The sequence below is a fragment of the Dendrobates tinctorius genome, unplaced genomic scaffold (genome assembly GCF_039654945.1).
Source record: "Dendrobates tinctorius isolate UK_male_01 unplaced genomic scaffold, ASM3965494v1 ptg000114l, whole genome shotgun sequence".
Classification (NCBI taxonomy): Eukaryota; Metazoa; Chordata; class Amphibia; order Anura; family Dendrobatidae; genus Dendrobates; species Dendrobates tinctorius.
This window is the reverse complement of record NW_027361782.1, coordinates 16,222,845-16,239,174: the sequence shown is the minus strand read 5'-3', so window position 1 is coordinate 16,239,174 and position 16,330 is coordinate 16,222,845. Positions and strand designations below refer to the sequence as shown.

The 16,330-nt window shown below is 44.3% G+C and overlaps 1 protein-coding gene across 6 annotated transcripts in view; it reads left to right on the top strand.

The window, feature by feature from the left end:
- The window catches only part of LOC141101061 (protocadherin-11 X-linked-like), a 1,762,603-nt gene that overhangs the window by 154,107 nt on the left and 1,592,166 nt on the right, over positions 1–16,330 (top strand). For all 6 annotated transcript variants that reach the window (XM_073589871.1, XM_073589870.1, XM_073589874.1 and 3 more), the window contains exon 2: positions 12,805–13,372. In XM_073589871.1, the coding sequence (XP_073445972.1) occupies positions 12,833–13,372 (540 nt within the window). In that variant the 5' untranslated portion in view covers positions 12,805–12,832. The remainder of the gene's footprint in view (positions 1–12,804; positions 13,373–16,330) is intronic.

The window sequence follows — 16,330 nt, the reverse complement described above, 5'->3', positions numbered from 1 at the left end:
CTGGGGTCAGCGACTACACTGTGATTTTGGTCCGTCATGGTGTGTAGGTAATGGAGGATTAGAGATGATGTTGATTTTAGGGATGTGTCGTGGGTCCAGATTTCAATCCAATTGTCACTGATGCATGACTGGTTCTGGTCACATGTTCTCCATGTTATGATACACTTCTGAGTTTGGGCCGGAGCTGTGTAATGCCGGAGGCATCCTGTCCACTTTATAAAGTCTTCCATTAGTAGTTATAATCAATGCAAAACCACCGTGGACCAACCAAGGTCATAGCTGATATGAATGGTTTGAGAATCGATACTTCACCTTGAATGATACTTTGTAACTTTGGAGACAGAATTTATACAAGGAGTCTTTCAGAGAGATGAATCCTTGGGAACTGCAAGTTGCAGCAGACTCATTACAGGCCCACTGCTCCTCCAGAGAGCGCGCTCCAAAAGTCACAGTGCAAGCTATAGAAGGAAGTTACTATTAAGATGACTAAGCGCCCTATTACCTGCTGGGCCCCTGGGTGCCGTTACTGGTTGCATATGTGATTTAGCTGCCCTTGCAGCTGCATCTTCCTTTTTCTAGAAAAGAAAGCGATTATTTGGCCTCAATCCCTCAAACATTTGTTTTTGCGAGAATTCTAGAAAAAACTGAAATATTGCAATTTTTTTTGTGAGCAACTTTTATCATTTTTTATCCCAAACCCAGTCAGCTCCGCTAACTTTCTGAAAACTGTGCAAAGCTTGGCCAGGAATGAACGCGGTCACAAAAATGGTGTAAAATGCTGACAGAAATGTACTAGCAGTGGCGCAGGTCAGATGAAAGGTGCACCAAAGTCACTAAGCAGTGTGCACTTCTTCATGACTGTGGTGCCTCCTCCGCCAGCTCACACTTCATGTACACATTGCCAATCTTTGGGAATCGGACCTTACTTTCTTCTAAAATGCTTTGTGTTTCATTTGCACCATTTTAAAAATCTCTGTTTGCTTTCAGTGGAAATATTCTTGGTTGCATTGTTAGTCTAAAGCCAGACTTAAAGGGATAGAGGATATCCTCCCGATCACCGGGGGTCCGACCGCTGGTACTCCCACCATCATCGGGACCTGTGAGCATGGAGCAGTTGTCGATCATGCACACCTCCATTCCACTTACGTGGGACTGCGAGAGATAGCCAAGCACAGTGCCCCATTCACACGGAACTAACTTCCAAACTTGGTACAAACCCTTAAATATCTTTTTTAATACCTGTTTACTTAGGCTATGTCCCCACGATCAGGATATAGCAGCGTTTTGCTCGCAGTGTATTTTTGCTGTATCCAAAGCGCTGCGTTCTAATCATGCAGGTAAATCCACATGTGCTCACTGAGCAGTGCGAATTTACCGCATCCAATTCCGCAAAAGAAATTGACATGCTGCAGCTCGTAAACCCGCACCGCGGGTGAGTTTACGCCATGGCAATTAGATGCACAGTGGGCGCGAGATTACTATAAATCCCATGCACTGTGCTTGTGCTGTAACACAGCATCCATAACGCCGCTATTCCTGATCGTAGGCACGTACCCCTATACATTGCAGCTCGCGAGCAGCAGGACCCCCGCTCCTCCTGTAACTGCTGAACTATGTGTTACTTTGTAACGTCCTCATGGTCTGGACATGTCTCCGATTATTGTACAGTGCTGCAGAATATGTTGGCTCTTTAGAAATAACATTATTATTATTATTTAATGCTTCTAACCGCTGAGGTTTTCTTTCATGTCTTATCCTGGCCTGCTGTCTTATACCTTGTGGACTTCTACAGACTAATGTAGCAGAGCTGAGTCTGCCATTATGCCATCGCTGCATTGTCTGTGCACGGAGGAAGCAGCTTATGGAGAAACTCGGCTCCGCTACATGCACTTTTGAACTTGTGGCGTATTTCACGGTGCTGCAAACAACACCCGCCTACGCTAAACCTTCATTCTTCCTTCTCTTTCTGTAATGATGGGGTGTGATGCATTGTAACAATCTGGGCAATTGTTGTATTTCTCTGACTGTAAACAGTAAATATTCCCATCCACTATGAAAGGTGTTGTGCTCTTTGTAACGCCTCTCCGCTTCCTTCTTGCCGGTACACTGTGCTCCTGGTGATTGACCGTTCAGACCAGTGCCATGGTCGCTCCCTAAGGCTACAAGTAGGGGCAACTTTGGCTCTGTAATATCTGAGGAGTACATGGGCACTAAAGGTCAGATCCAGTCATCTGTCCCGCTTCACATCAGCACTTAGAAACCCTATTGACGAGCGCAGTCTCAGACTGAGGAACATTGGGCCCATCAGAGGATTTGATTCTGAGGGCCCACCTTTCTCCCCCACTCAAGATTTCCACTACAAGGTCTCCTGAAGAAGAAGCCAGGGCCCACCGGAGGATTGTCTGTTTCTCTGGTGGGCCAGTCCAACTCTGGGTGAGCGCATGTAAGCGCTGTGTTCCTTGACTAGTAGACCGGTCACCTCTTACCCTGCAGCAGTGGCTGGTAACTTAGCTAACAAACCCTAATCCCTCCATCCTTAAGAATTCATAGGATTATTCAAAGGGAATCTGTCAGCCCTTTTTTGAGATATCATATAATGATATCATTCAGTTGTGTGTCACATAAGGATTCTCTTTGTACTTTTGCTTCCCCCTGACCCCGCAGGATTATATCGGTTCAGATGTATGTAAACTGCCGCTGTCTGGTCCGCTGGGCGGGGCTTATTCACCTGCTCCCCCCTCCCTGTCTTGCTCTGCGCATTTCTTCTTGTGTAGAGCAAGACAGGGAGGGGGGAGGAGTTGAATAAGCCCCGCCCAGCGGACCGGACCGCGGCAGTTTACATACATCTGAACTGATATAAAAAAGGTATTTATGCATGAAAGGTGCGGGGTCAGGGGGAAGCAGAAGTACTAAGAGAATCCTTATGTGACACACAATAGAATATCATTATATGATATAAAAAAAAAGGGGTGACAGATTCCCTTTAATAAGAGGTAACGTTGCTTGTTTTTCCAGCACTTTGCAATCTTCCCATTTTATAGTAATGAGACAACTCCTTTTAAAACACAATGTAAATAATAAAGTTGCAGAAACTCCCCTGATCCAAAGATTCTTCCTCTCTTCCAGGACGTTCCTTAGGGACCTGTCGCACACAGCGATCTCTCCAGCGACATCGCTGTGTGTGACGGGGATCAGTGACCGGCCCCCCTGCTGGGTATCGCTGATCGTGCAGGATTGTCCTGGTCCATTTTTTGATCATTGGTCTCCTGCTGGCCAGCACGCATCTCTGCGTGTGGCAGCGAGAGACCAGTGATCAGCGACGCTGGTTTCCAACGTAAATATCGGGTAACTGAGAGCCGTCCAGCTCTTGGATACCCGCTGTTTACCCTAGATACCAGGGCACGCTGGTATCTAGGGTAAACAGCGGGTATCCAAGAGTCGCGCGGCTCTTAGTTACCCGATATTTACGTTGGAAACCAGCTTGCTCGCTGGTCCTGATCGCTGGAGGGGCTGTCTATGTGATAGCTCACCAGCGATCAGCTAACTATGTCCCAGCGATCCCATCCACGTCGGATCGTTGGTGGGATCGCTGGGACATGGTTATGTGTAACGGGGCCCTACGTTCCCCCTTTACAGCCATTTGCTGCCTGCGCTTTGCTCTGGACACGGCCTCGTGATTCACGCTGGTAACCCTTCTAATCAGGCTGATACATTTGGCCATTTCATTATTGCCGTTTTTCTCAGTTGTTGAATATTAAGTTGTATCTGTAAAGGAAATGTCAGGCACTTTATATCTCTTATTCGCGGATTATCACTGAAACCCAGAGAATTACAGCTGAGAAACATGACATTTTACTATTTCTTGCATTGTAAGGCGGTCACAGCGTGTTTGGAATTGAACTTAAAGGAATTTTCCAAGCGGGGGGCTTAGAATATATGTACAGATGGATTCATCTCACACTGTATGTGTCTTCCCACAATCCAGTGCTCTGCAGCATTATGGGGATGGGACCTATAGCCCTGTTCATCCTGAGCTCCCTGGTTCATAGGGCCCAAAAATCCCCCTTACTTGCTTATGAGAATGTGCCACAAAGTGGGCGTCCATGTGAGACTTTTGGATTGGATCAGCAGAGGCCTAACGAGCTCTGTAAACGGTTATTCAGGAATGTGGAGATCTGATGATGGAGACATCTCTGCTAATGATATATGAGACCGTTCTGTTCTCTCTGTCCTCAGCACTTATAGCTTTGCTCATCCGGCACCTCCTTGTGCATGGGGAGAATTCCAGTACTACAGTGAAGACACAGAGATGGCAGACCCGCATAAGATCATTGTCCGTATGAGGGCTGCGGAGAGCTGGCTGCCCACTCATCAGTGCCCTGAGTTGGCAGCCATTAGTGGTTATGTTGCCAATGATCATGAAAATTTAAAAACCAATTCACAAGGCTTCCCACAAGAGGTCGACTCAGGGGCTGAGATTTCTGGGTCATTTCTCCTTTCTTAGGACAGAAAATGAGTGGGAAACAAACGAGTGCCTTTCTCTAAGCCGCGGAAGAAGTGCTGAAGAGTCCCACACAATGGGCCTGGTAGTGTCGGGGAACCTCTTTACTGCACTGGGCGGTCTTCATGGAAGGGGCTACCATACGTCTGTTACTTAGCAACAATGATGAAACAAACCAACGTAACAATTTGAGCAGATTCCTGCAATTATCTCTAAGTGAAGTTCTAGGATATTTCCTGTTGGATTCAGTTTGAATATTTGTATTATTTCACCTGCAGTCCTATGTAACACCACAGATAACACAGTGATAACTCTCTGAGTACAGATCATGTAGTAGATGTTACCTGCAGTCCTATGTAACACTACAGATAACACAGTGATAACTCTCTGAGTACAGATCATGTAGTAGATGTTACCTGCAGTCCTATGTAACACTACAGATAACACAGTGATAACTCTCTGAGTACAGATCATGTAGTAGATGTTACCTGCAGTCCTATGTAACACTACAGATAACACAGTGATAACTCTGAGTACAGATAATGTAGTAGATGTCACCTGCAGTCCTATGTAACACCACAGATAACACAGTGATAACTCTCTGAGTACAGATAATGTAGTAGATGTCACCTGCAGTCCTATGTAACACCACAGATAACACAGTGATAACTCTCTGAGTACAGATCATGTAGTAGATGTTACCTGCAGTCCTATGTAACACTACAGATAACACAGTGATAACTCTGAGTACAGATAATGTAGTAGATGTCACCTGCAGTCCTATGTAACACCACAGATAACACAGTGATAACTCTGAGTACAGATAATGTAGTAGATGTCACCTGCAGTCCTATGTAACACCACAGATAACACAGTGATAACTCTGAGTACAGATCATGTAGTAGATGTTACCTGCAGTCCTATGTAACACTACAGATAACACAGTGATAACTCTGAGTACAGATAATGTAGTAGATGTCACCTGCAGTCCTATGTAACACCACAGATAACACAGTGATAACTCTCTGAGTACAGATCATGTAGTAGATGTTACCTGCAGTCCTATGTAACACTACAGATAACACAGTGATAACTCTGAGTACAGATAATGTAGTAGATGTCACCTGCAGTCCTATGTAACACCACAGATAACACAGTGATAACTCTGAGTACAGATAATGTAGTAGATGTCACCTGCAGTCCTATGTAACACCACAGATAACACAGTGATAACTCTCTGAGTACAGATCATGTAGTAGATGTCACCTGCAGTCCTATGTAACATCACAGATAAGACAGTAATAACTCTCTGTATACAGATAATGTAGTAGATCTAACTTGCAGTCCTATGTAACACCATACATTTTTATCCAGAGTGTCTGCCTCGGCTCTGCTCCATACATAATCTGGTTTGGTTGATGCAGTGCAGTCATTTTGCGCTCGGTGATGAATTGTAATGAACATTTCCTATGCTAATCGGCGGCAGACCTGACTTGGTGCCCGGTGGTGATCACATCTCTGTGGTTGCTTCTTTCTTAGGGAATATTCGTCCGGCACATGTGCGGTTTCTTGCGCTTTGGATGATTCATTGTGATTGCAGTGAAGTCAGATTCTCAGGTCGTCACAGTAAGGACAGCGCGGCCCAGTCCTGTGTCCCCATCGCACCTGTTAGGAGGCATCTACTAAACACATTAGGCCAAAGTTATTTACATGCGATTACACTCCATATGTTAAAAGTAAAGATGTAGCAGAGCTGAATTATTTGGTGAAGGGTGAATTCACACACTGCAGATTTGTTGCAGGTTATATATTCAACAGTCCTATACATCGGAATGGGGCTTGAGAAATCCACGTTCTCATTGTGGAAACGACCCAATTCAAATCAATGGAACAGAGTCTTTTTATCGTCTAGACACTTTGGGCCTGATTATTAAACCTGTGACTTTTGGCATCTTTGTGCCAGTCCTTGCCAACTCTGGCAACTTTTAAAAGCTTAACTTAGGGAGTTCGAGTGGCATGGGGCGTAGCCAATCACACCCGACAAATTTCCATAATCTACACCACAAGGGGGTGAAAATTGTGCCAAAATCTCCACCGGTCTGTGACTGGCATGTATTTCGGACTGAGACGAATCGGAAGTTAAAATCTGGCAAATTCATTAGAGATGCTCGATTCTTGATGAATTTGGCACATTTTACCCCAGCGCAACCCGTCTTGATGAATCGGGGGCTATAGTTTTGGTTGAAAAGCTTCAGTCTCTTCAATCTGCAGCTTCTTTTTAGAACTTTTTCAAAAAGTTATTTTCATATTTTTTTGTGTGCTTTTTAGATGCACTGGAGAACTACAAAGTATCGGTTGTGTTAAACAAAGGAAGGGGTTAATGTGTTTATGCCTACCAAATCTCACGGTAAGGGCTCAATTCACATGAGGATATAAAAAATATCTGCAGTGTTCATCTGTATCGTCATCCACATGGCGCCCGTTTTTATACATCTACCATTACTAAAATTTTACCTAATGAAGTTTCTCACGTAAAAGAATTCCAAATCAGACACTATATGGTTAGTGCGTGTCCGATCCATTCTTTCCGTGCGCCCCTGACTTATATGGGCGAGTCTCATCTGTGATGTACAGAAGTCTCGCGCGCATTTTCCCGCAGATATTCTGTCCACGATACAAACGTCATCTGAGCAGAACTATTGACTAACCTTGGTCCGAGGGCTGTAAGCTGGGTTCACGGAGCTGATGAGGGTGTGATAATTATCTTTCTTAAATCCTGTGGACACACTGTTGTGTATGAAACACGTGCGTTTATATGTGAAATACTGATATTTATGAAGCCTATAAATATACAAACACTGCAGGACATCCCTGGAGATTGCTGGAAATCACATAATGTCACATGCCTTCGTATTTCTTCTCATCTCACTGGCCATAGACTATATCCCAGAAACTTAGAAAGTGGAGTGAGGGCTACTATAACAATTGCAAAAATATTCATACCGTGATACGTTTCAACATTAAAAACTGCTTTAATGTCCTGTAGGTGACGTGCAGTCTTGGATTGTGGTTGTACAGGGGGCATTCACATGTGGCAGAAACTCATGTGTTGGCTGATGAAATAAACGTATTTTCTACGAATGGATCTGATTTCCAGACTCTGCATCATGTCACGATCTGTAGGATCCCAGGTGAAAGTGATAAATTGCCCAGAAGTGGCAGAGAGCAGGTAATGACATAAGAGCCCGGGCTCCTTTACTGGAGTACTAATCAACAGCGGCTGCGCTCATCACCACTGATCCAGGTTCTCATGGGCTGGATAATTACATGTCTGAACCTTCTACAGAGAAACGCAAAGTCATCCGCTGAGTGACTGCTTAGGGTCTTCTGCTTAGACCCCCATTAAACCATACCTGCAGCCCCATGTAACATCACAGATAATACAGCGATCATTCTATGAGTTCAGATAATGTAGTAGGTGTCACCTGTAGTCCTATGTAACACCACAGATAACACAGTGATAACTCTCTGATTACAGATAATGTAGTAGATGTAACTTGCAGTCCTATGTAACACCACAGATAACACAGTGATAGAGCTGAGTTCAGATAATGTAGTAGATGTCACTTGCAGTCTTATGTAACAACACAGATAACAGTGATAACTCTGAGTACAGATAAGGTAATAGATGTCACCTGCAGTCCTATGTAACACCACAGATAATACAGCGATCATTCTCTGAGTACAGATAATGTAGTAGATGTCACCTGCAGCCCCATGTAACACCACAGATAATACAGCGATCATTCTCTGAGTACAGATAATGTAGTAGGTGTCACCTGTAGTCCTATGTAACACCACAGATAACACAGTGATAGCTCTCTGATTACAGATAATGTAGTAGATGTAACTTGCAGTCCTATGTAACACCACAGATAACACAGTGATAGATCTCTGAGTACAGATAAGGTAGTAGATGTCACCTGCAGTCCTATGTAACACCACAGATGTCTCAGTGATAACTTTCTGAGCACAGATAACGTAGTAGGCGTTGCCTGCAGTCCGATGTAAATCTCCATATAACATATGGTACAGGTAGTGGGGTTTACGTTTCTGACGTTTGCTGCGTCCATCCCTATGATGAATATTCGTCGCTGTATTTCCGTCCTCGCTCTTTAGATTCGGTGCCCGCTAAGGGATCACATTTCCATGGCGGCGGCTCCCAGAATTATCTGTAGATTTTTTGTTTTCTCTCGTTTCCACTGTAACCAGAGTCACATTTTTCTTATTAAATCTGTAGAAATTGCTGCTGGTTGCGGCTTTACACGATGAGTGCCAGTCTGTCTCCGGGCATGAAATTAAATCCCCCCGTCCGCTGCAGTGGGCAGACACACTGAGCGCCTGGTAAAATGATCCGACGTGTGTATGGGGACATGGCGCCTCAGGGGGCTCCGAATTATTCTGAATAATCCCCATAGAAGATGTTTATTTCTGATTTTACATTGGAAATCTCTGACTAGAGCGACCATTGCAACCAGATCTCCGTTGTTCTCTTTCCGTGCAGCAAGCGTCCACTGAGCGCCCCCATGGTGGCGTCGGAGGTCGCTCCCGTTGGCACTCATGAGTCTTTCTTAAACCTTCACCTTGTGATACAAATTATCCATGCACCGTTTATTCGAAAGCATAGAAAAAAATCATTGACATCCATTAAGGGGTTAAAACTGTTTTTGTAGAAATTAGGTCCAATCCTTTAAGAAGCCGAATATTCTGCGCCTCATCTTCTAATTGCATTTCCATCATGGAAACGTAACGCTACGAGCCGTGCTAATTGCTGAGTCGCACTGTATCCGCCATATATGCGGTTCTGCTATAATTACTGATACCATAATTTCCTGCTCATTATAGTCAATTATTCCTGACAATATCAGTTCTGGAGTTGATGTCCATAAACCTGTTTTTCTAAGAGCGAGTCTATTAGAAATGGGGTCTACATGATAAATCTGCATCCGATCGAGAGACTAAATCACTGGAAGAGAACTGCGGAGCTGCCATCGCAGACCAGGATGTACTCCAATATTTTATCTTCAGAAATAAAACCTGAAAAAGATATAAACGTGTGATCCGAGGCATAAACATCACAAGGGTCATACCTAACAGACCGGACATTCAGCGTCTCCCACTCACACACCACCTCCTCACCTCGCCCCCTATCTGTCGGAGTCCCACAAGGTTCAGTCCTAGGGCCCCTGCTGTTCTCTATTTACACCTTTGGCCTGGGACAGCTCATAGAATCTCATGGCTTTCAGTATCATCTTTATGCTGATGACACACAGATCTACATCTCTGGACCAGATATCACCTCCCTACTAACCAGAATCCCTCAATGTCTGTCCACTATTACATCCTTCTTCTCCACTAGATATCTGAAACTCAACATGGACAAAACAGAATTCATCATCTTTCCCCCATCTCACGTGACCCCCCCTACGAACCTATCAATTACAGTAAATGACTGCCCACTCTCCCCAGTCCCACAAGCTCGCTGCCTCGGAGTAATCCTTGATGCTGATCTCTCCTTCAAACCACATATCCAAACCCTTTCCACTTCCTGCCGACTTCAACTCAAAAATATTTCACGCATCCGTTCATTCCTCACCCAAGAATCTGCAAAAACCCTAGTCCATGCCCTCATCATCTCTCGCCTTGACTACTGCAACCTCATGCTCTGCGGCCTCCCCTCAAACACTCTCGCACCCCTCCAATCTATTCTAAACTCTGCTGCCCGACTAATCCACCTGTCCCCCCGCTATTCCCCAGCTTCTCCCCTCTGTCAATCCCTTCACTGGCTCCCAATTGCCCAGAGACTCCATTACAAAACCCTAACCATGACATACAAAGCCATCCACAACTTGTCTCCTCCATACATCTGTGACCTCGTCTCCCGGTACTTTCCTGCACGCAACCTCCGATCCTCACAAGATCTCCTTCTCTACTCCCCTCTTATCTCCTCTTCCCACAATCGCATACAAGATTTCTCTCGCGCATCACCCCTACTCTGGAACTCTCTACCACAACATATCAGACTCTCACCTACCATCGAAACCTTCAAAAAGAGCCTGAAGACCCACCTCTTCCGACAAGCCTATAACCTGCAGTAACCACCGATCGACCAAACCGCTGCACGACCAGCTCTACCCTCGCCTACTGTATTATCACCCATCCCTTGAAGATTGTGAGCCCTCGCGGGCAGGGTCCTCTCTCCTCCTGTACCAGTTATGACTTGTATTGTTTAAGATTATTGTACTTGTTTTTATGTATACCCCCCTCACATGTAAAGCGCCATGGAATAAATGGCGCTATAACAATAAATAATAATAATAAATAATAATAATAAGGGTCTAAAAGTGGAGAACAGGTGCAGTTCTAATTATGGCCACTAGTAGGAGACATTGAATTTGCCTTCACCATCAATGTGATCAGATGGGAACACATTTTCCCACTTGCAAAGCCTGATGTGGATCACAAGGAAGTTTAGCTGGCCAGGGGGAAGGGAACAGAGCAAAGACCAGGGGCGGACACTTTCCCTTGGAATCAATAAAGTGTATCATATCGTACGTATATCATTGGTAGAACCTATGTAGCTGCACAAGGGCCCAAGAGGTAAGGGGGCCCATTTCTGTCTCAAAAGCATTTGGAATTGTGCATTATCCTGAGCTATATGGCTACAAATAGCCCATATGTTGTTCTTGCACATGGGCCCTCTTGTCTCTGTGTCCGACAGTGGCGCAGACCCAGGACAGGTCTGTTAATATTTTTACCCTCATGTTTGATCTCCTCACTAGCATCCTGCAACATACTTGTTTTTTGTTTGCTAGCCTTTCAGGACAAGATGCCGTGTCTGTACATAAGAAATGACACCCTTTTCTGGCCATTATGTGACTTGCATCATAAAATTTTCATTGTTTTTCACCTCTGCAGGCTCTCTATATAATTGTCAGTTCTCTCTGAGCTAGTGAGTGTAGACTAGCTACTATGATGTCTCCTAAACAAGGTACACTTAGTCATGACGAACTCCTGCTGTCCTGTTCCTATGTAGCATATATAGAAAAGAAGCAGTATAAAAGGCATTTTTCAGCAGTATTGAGCAGTGTAGCTGTGAATCCTTCACTTGATTGAGATAAAACATGTACAAGAAAAGATCAACATAAAGAACAATATGTTACTGGGCAGTGAAGGTGTTAATCTAGAACCAAGGTGAGACAGCATAGTAGAAAGCAGCAGCATGTGTAGGGTCTTATAGAACAGTCTTATAAGCAGTGTAGCTGTGATACCAGTTCTTGGTTTTACTTACTAGAAAGTAGCAGTCTCCTCTTCATCCTCTATAGACTTCAATTGGCAGCTGTAATCTGATTCTACAGTGATCCGATAGAATTTTATCAGAGTGATTTATGAGTTTAGAGGGAGAGAAAAGAAAGGCTTCCTCCAGAAAATGAAGAAAGAAACGCATTTCTTTGGTAATTTACTACAAAGTTTCTTAAATTTGTACTTTTGATTTATGCAAAGTTTGTTGAAGTGACTGTGACCACTTAAGCGTACAAATGCAGGATAGAAATCTCTTGACATGTTGGTGACTAATTAGCCAGATACAATTGTATGAACACTATAAACTTAGGCTGGAGTCACACATAGCGACTCACCAGCGATCCTGACAACTATATTAATGTGTCAGAATCGCTGGTGAATCGCTATGTGATTGCTGGTGAGCTGTCAAACAGACAGCTTCAGCAGCGATCAGCACAGCGACGCAGCGCGCGCGGCGTCGCTGTGCACGTTACCAGCACGCTGATGCAGGAAGCTGGTAACTAATGTACACATCGGGTATCTAAGGGACGTGCGTCCCTAGATACCCAATGTGTACATTAGTTACCAGCTCCCTGCATCATGGATACCCGATGTGTACATTAGTTACCAGCAGATCGCTGGTCTCCCGCCTGTCACACGCAGCGATGCGTGGTGGCCAGCGGGAGACCAGCGACCAAAAAAAAGTCCTGGCCTTTCCTGCTGCGATACCGGCAGGGGGGCCGGTTGCTGATCGCTGTCACACACAGCGATCTCGCTGGTGAGATCGCTGTTGTGTCACAAAACTTGTGACTCAGCAGCGATCTCGCTAGCGAGATCGCTATGTGTGACTCCAGCTTTAGACTAATCAATTTATGTTTATCAGATCTATAAAAGTTGTCCCTATAGTCATTGTATTTCCCCTTTTCTGTAGCATTGTTTGATCTCTTCTATGTTTCTCCTAGGTCCAGCATTTGAAGAATCATTCTGGAGATGGACTTGCTATCTGCAACGTACGTCTTGGCAGTTTTAATAGCCTGTATCGTATACGAGTCTGGTGCTCAGGAAAAGAATTACATTATAAGAGAAGAACAGGGTGAAAACATATCCATTGGAAACTTGCTGAGAGACCTTAATCTGACGTTGGACCCTGACATAGCTCTCTCCACCCCACTTCAGTTCAAACTGGTCTACAAGACTGGAGATGTTCCCCTGGTCCGAGTTGAAGAGAACACTGGTGAGATCTTCACCACCTCGAATCGTATAGACCGGGAAAAGCTTTGTTCTGGTGTCTTTACAGAAAATAAATGCTTCTATGAGGTGGAAGTGGCTGTTCTTCCAGATGAAGTCTTCAGATTGGTCAAAATCCGCTTCTTGATCGAAGACATTAATGACAATGCTCCTCTGTTCCCATCTACGGTCATCAATATCTCCATTCCAGAAAACACAGCCGTAAATTCTAGGTTCTCTGTCCCATCAGCCATTGATCCAGATGTGGGAAAGAATGGAATTCAAAACTATGACCTTCTCAAGGTGGGACCTTACCTCCAGCATTGTGCGATTTGTATTTTATAAGTAGTTACCAACAGCCATGGGAAAATGAGAATGAGGTGATTGTTCTGGGACTGTGTAGTCTATTCTTGTCCCCTACCCTTAACTGCAAGCAAAGAGTGGTCTATGTAGTCCTGGCTGTGTCTGTGCCGCTTGTAAAACAGAGGGACAGTGATGGCAAAAGCCACTTACATACCCAAACTCCTTCCTTCCTTCCTCTCTTCCCTAATTCCTGCCATCCTTTAATCTGTCCCTCATTATTTCCTTCCTTTTCTACTCCATTCCTCCCTTCCTCCTTTCACACTTTCTCTTACTTCCTCCATCCTTCCCTACTTTCTTCTTTCCTTCCTCCCTCCCTTTCTCCTCTCTTTTAGCACTCTAATCCTCATCCTTCATTTCATTATTCTTTTCTTTCATTTTCATACCTCTTTTCCCTATTTCCTTCCCTGTTCCTCCCAGCACCCCTTTAATCATCTTCCCTTCCTATTCTTTTTTTACTTCCTTCTCCCCTTCTATCCATTCGTCCATCTTTCCATACTTCATTTCTTCTTTCCTTTCTCATTATCTCCCTCCATCCATCTTCCCTTTTTCTTATTTTCTCTTTCTTCCTTCTTACCTCCATACCTCTTCCTTGCTTTGTTTCTTCTTTCTATTCATCCTCACACTTAAAGAGAATCTGTCACCCCTTTTTTGAGATATCATATAATGATATCATTCAGTTGTGTGTCACATAAGGATTCTCTTAGTACTTTTGCTTCCCCCTGACCCCACACCTTTCATGCATAAATACCTTTTTTATATTGGTTCAGATGTATGTAATCTGCCGCTGTCCGGTCCGCTGGGCGGGGCTTATTCACCTGCTCCCCCCTCCCTGTCTTGCTCTGTGCATTTCTTCTTGTACGGTCTCCCCAGGTGAATGAAGGCCATAGGTGTGCACGGCAGTCACGGGCATAGCTGTGACTGCAATGCAGGTTAAATGTAATAATAAATTAGGTTAGTCTTGGACATGTTAGTGTCCAAGGCAGATGTAGGGAAAACCTGTTCTGGAATGGGTGTTTTGAAACTGACTGCAGTATGTTAGTGATGCAGACCGTTTCATTTCCAGTCTGGGTTTCCGATGTGGCTGAAGGTCACAGGTTTCTATGTTAAAAGCCCTGCAGGAAAGGGTTAGTGAGTCTGGTGAAAGTCTCAGGTGTGTCAGGGCCAGAGTGAGGCATGCACCCCACAGCATACACAGCGGTGCTGCCATCCACGGTGACTGTTCGCGGATGTGGACAGGTCTTGTACCCAGAGGTGAACCGGAGGTTAGACTGTCCTGTGCCCAAAGGATGACTGGTGTGTGTAACAGCTGCAAACAGGTGGATATGGTGCCCGGCTGCGACCCGGAGGGTGTCAAAGTCTGTGTATGGTTGTGAGTAGCAACTGTGATACAGCGGTGCAGGACACCCATGGGAACTAGTTAGAGGAGGACTGGCGTGTGTAGTGCCTGGAACATGTAATTCTGCGTGAATAGAGACTTTGATATGGCGCGCAGACACCCACAGGAACTAGTCAGAAGAGGCTGGCGTGTGTAGTGTCTGTACAACGGACGGAAGCCATATAATATGTGATTGCAAATGGTGAAACGGACACTAATTATGCACTGAAGTTATATGCACTTGTGTGAAGTGGGCCCTTTATTGCTGTGAGGAAACACATTAAAGACGTTTTATGTTTGAACTTTGTGAGTCACTGCCTCATCACTGCGTACGGTGCTACCGCTGCACTACATATGGCATTCAGAAGGTAGCAACTAGAGCCAAACTTTCATTTTAAGTTTTTAGATTTTTTTTAAGTCGCAAAAAAATACCTTGATGAATTTAGCATCACTTTACCTGTATGGACCTATAGAACAAAGTTAACAGGATATGTTTTATCTAAAAGTGTAAATATTATAAAAGCAACCACTCAAAATAGCTTTGGAATTACTGTTTTTTGTTCAGTTTCACCCCCACTTGCAATTTGTGTTCCCTTTTATTAGTACACTAGGTGAAGAGCCCGGCGTTGCCCAGGCATAGTAACTAACTACGGTTAGCTATAACAAATTATAATGAGATATATATATATATATATATATATATATATATATATATATATATATATATATACACACAGTGGGGAAAAAAAGTATTTAGTCAGTCAGCAATAGTGCAAGTTCCACCACTTAAAAAGATGAGAGGCGTCTGTAATTTACATCATAGGTAGACCTCAACTATGGGAGACAAACTGAGAAAAAAAAATCCAGAAAATCACATTGTCTGTTTTTTTTTCATTTTATTTGCATATTATGGTGGAAAATAAGTATTTGGTCAGAAACAAGCAATAAAGATTTCTGGCTCTCACAGACCTGTAACTTCTTTAAGAGTCTCCTCTTTCCTCCACTCATTACCTGTAGTAATGGCACCTGTTTAAACTTGTTATCAGTATAAAAAGACACCTGTGCACACCCTCAAACAGTCTGACTCCAAACTCCACTATGGTGAAGACCAAAGAGCTGTCAAAGGACACCAGAAACAAAATTGTAGCCCTGCACCAGGCTGGGAAGACTGAATCTGCAATAGCCAACCAGCTTGGAGTGAAGAAATCAACTGTGGGAGCAATAATTAGAAAATGGAAGACATACAAGACCACTGATAATCTCCCTCGATCTGGTGCTCCACGCAAAATCCCACCCCGTGGGGTCAGAATGATCACAACAACGGTGAGCAAAAATCCCCGAACCACGCGGGGGGACCTAGTGAATGAACTGCAGAGAGCTGGGACCAATGTAACAAGGCCTACCATAAGTAACACACTACACCACCATGGACTCAGATCCTGCAGTGCCAGACGTGTCCCACTGCTTAAGCCTGTACATGTCCGGGCCCGTCTGAAGTTTGCTAGAGAGCATTTGGATGATCC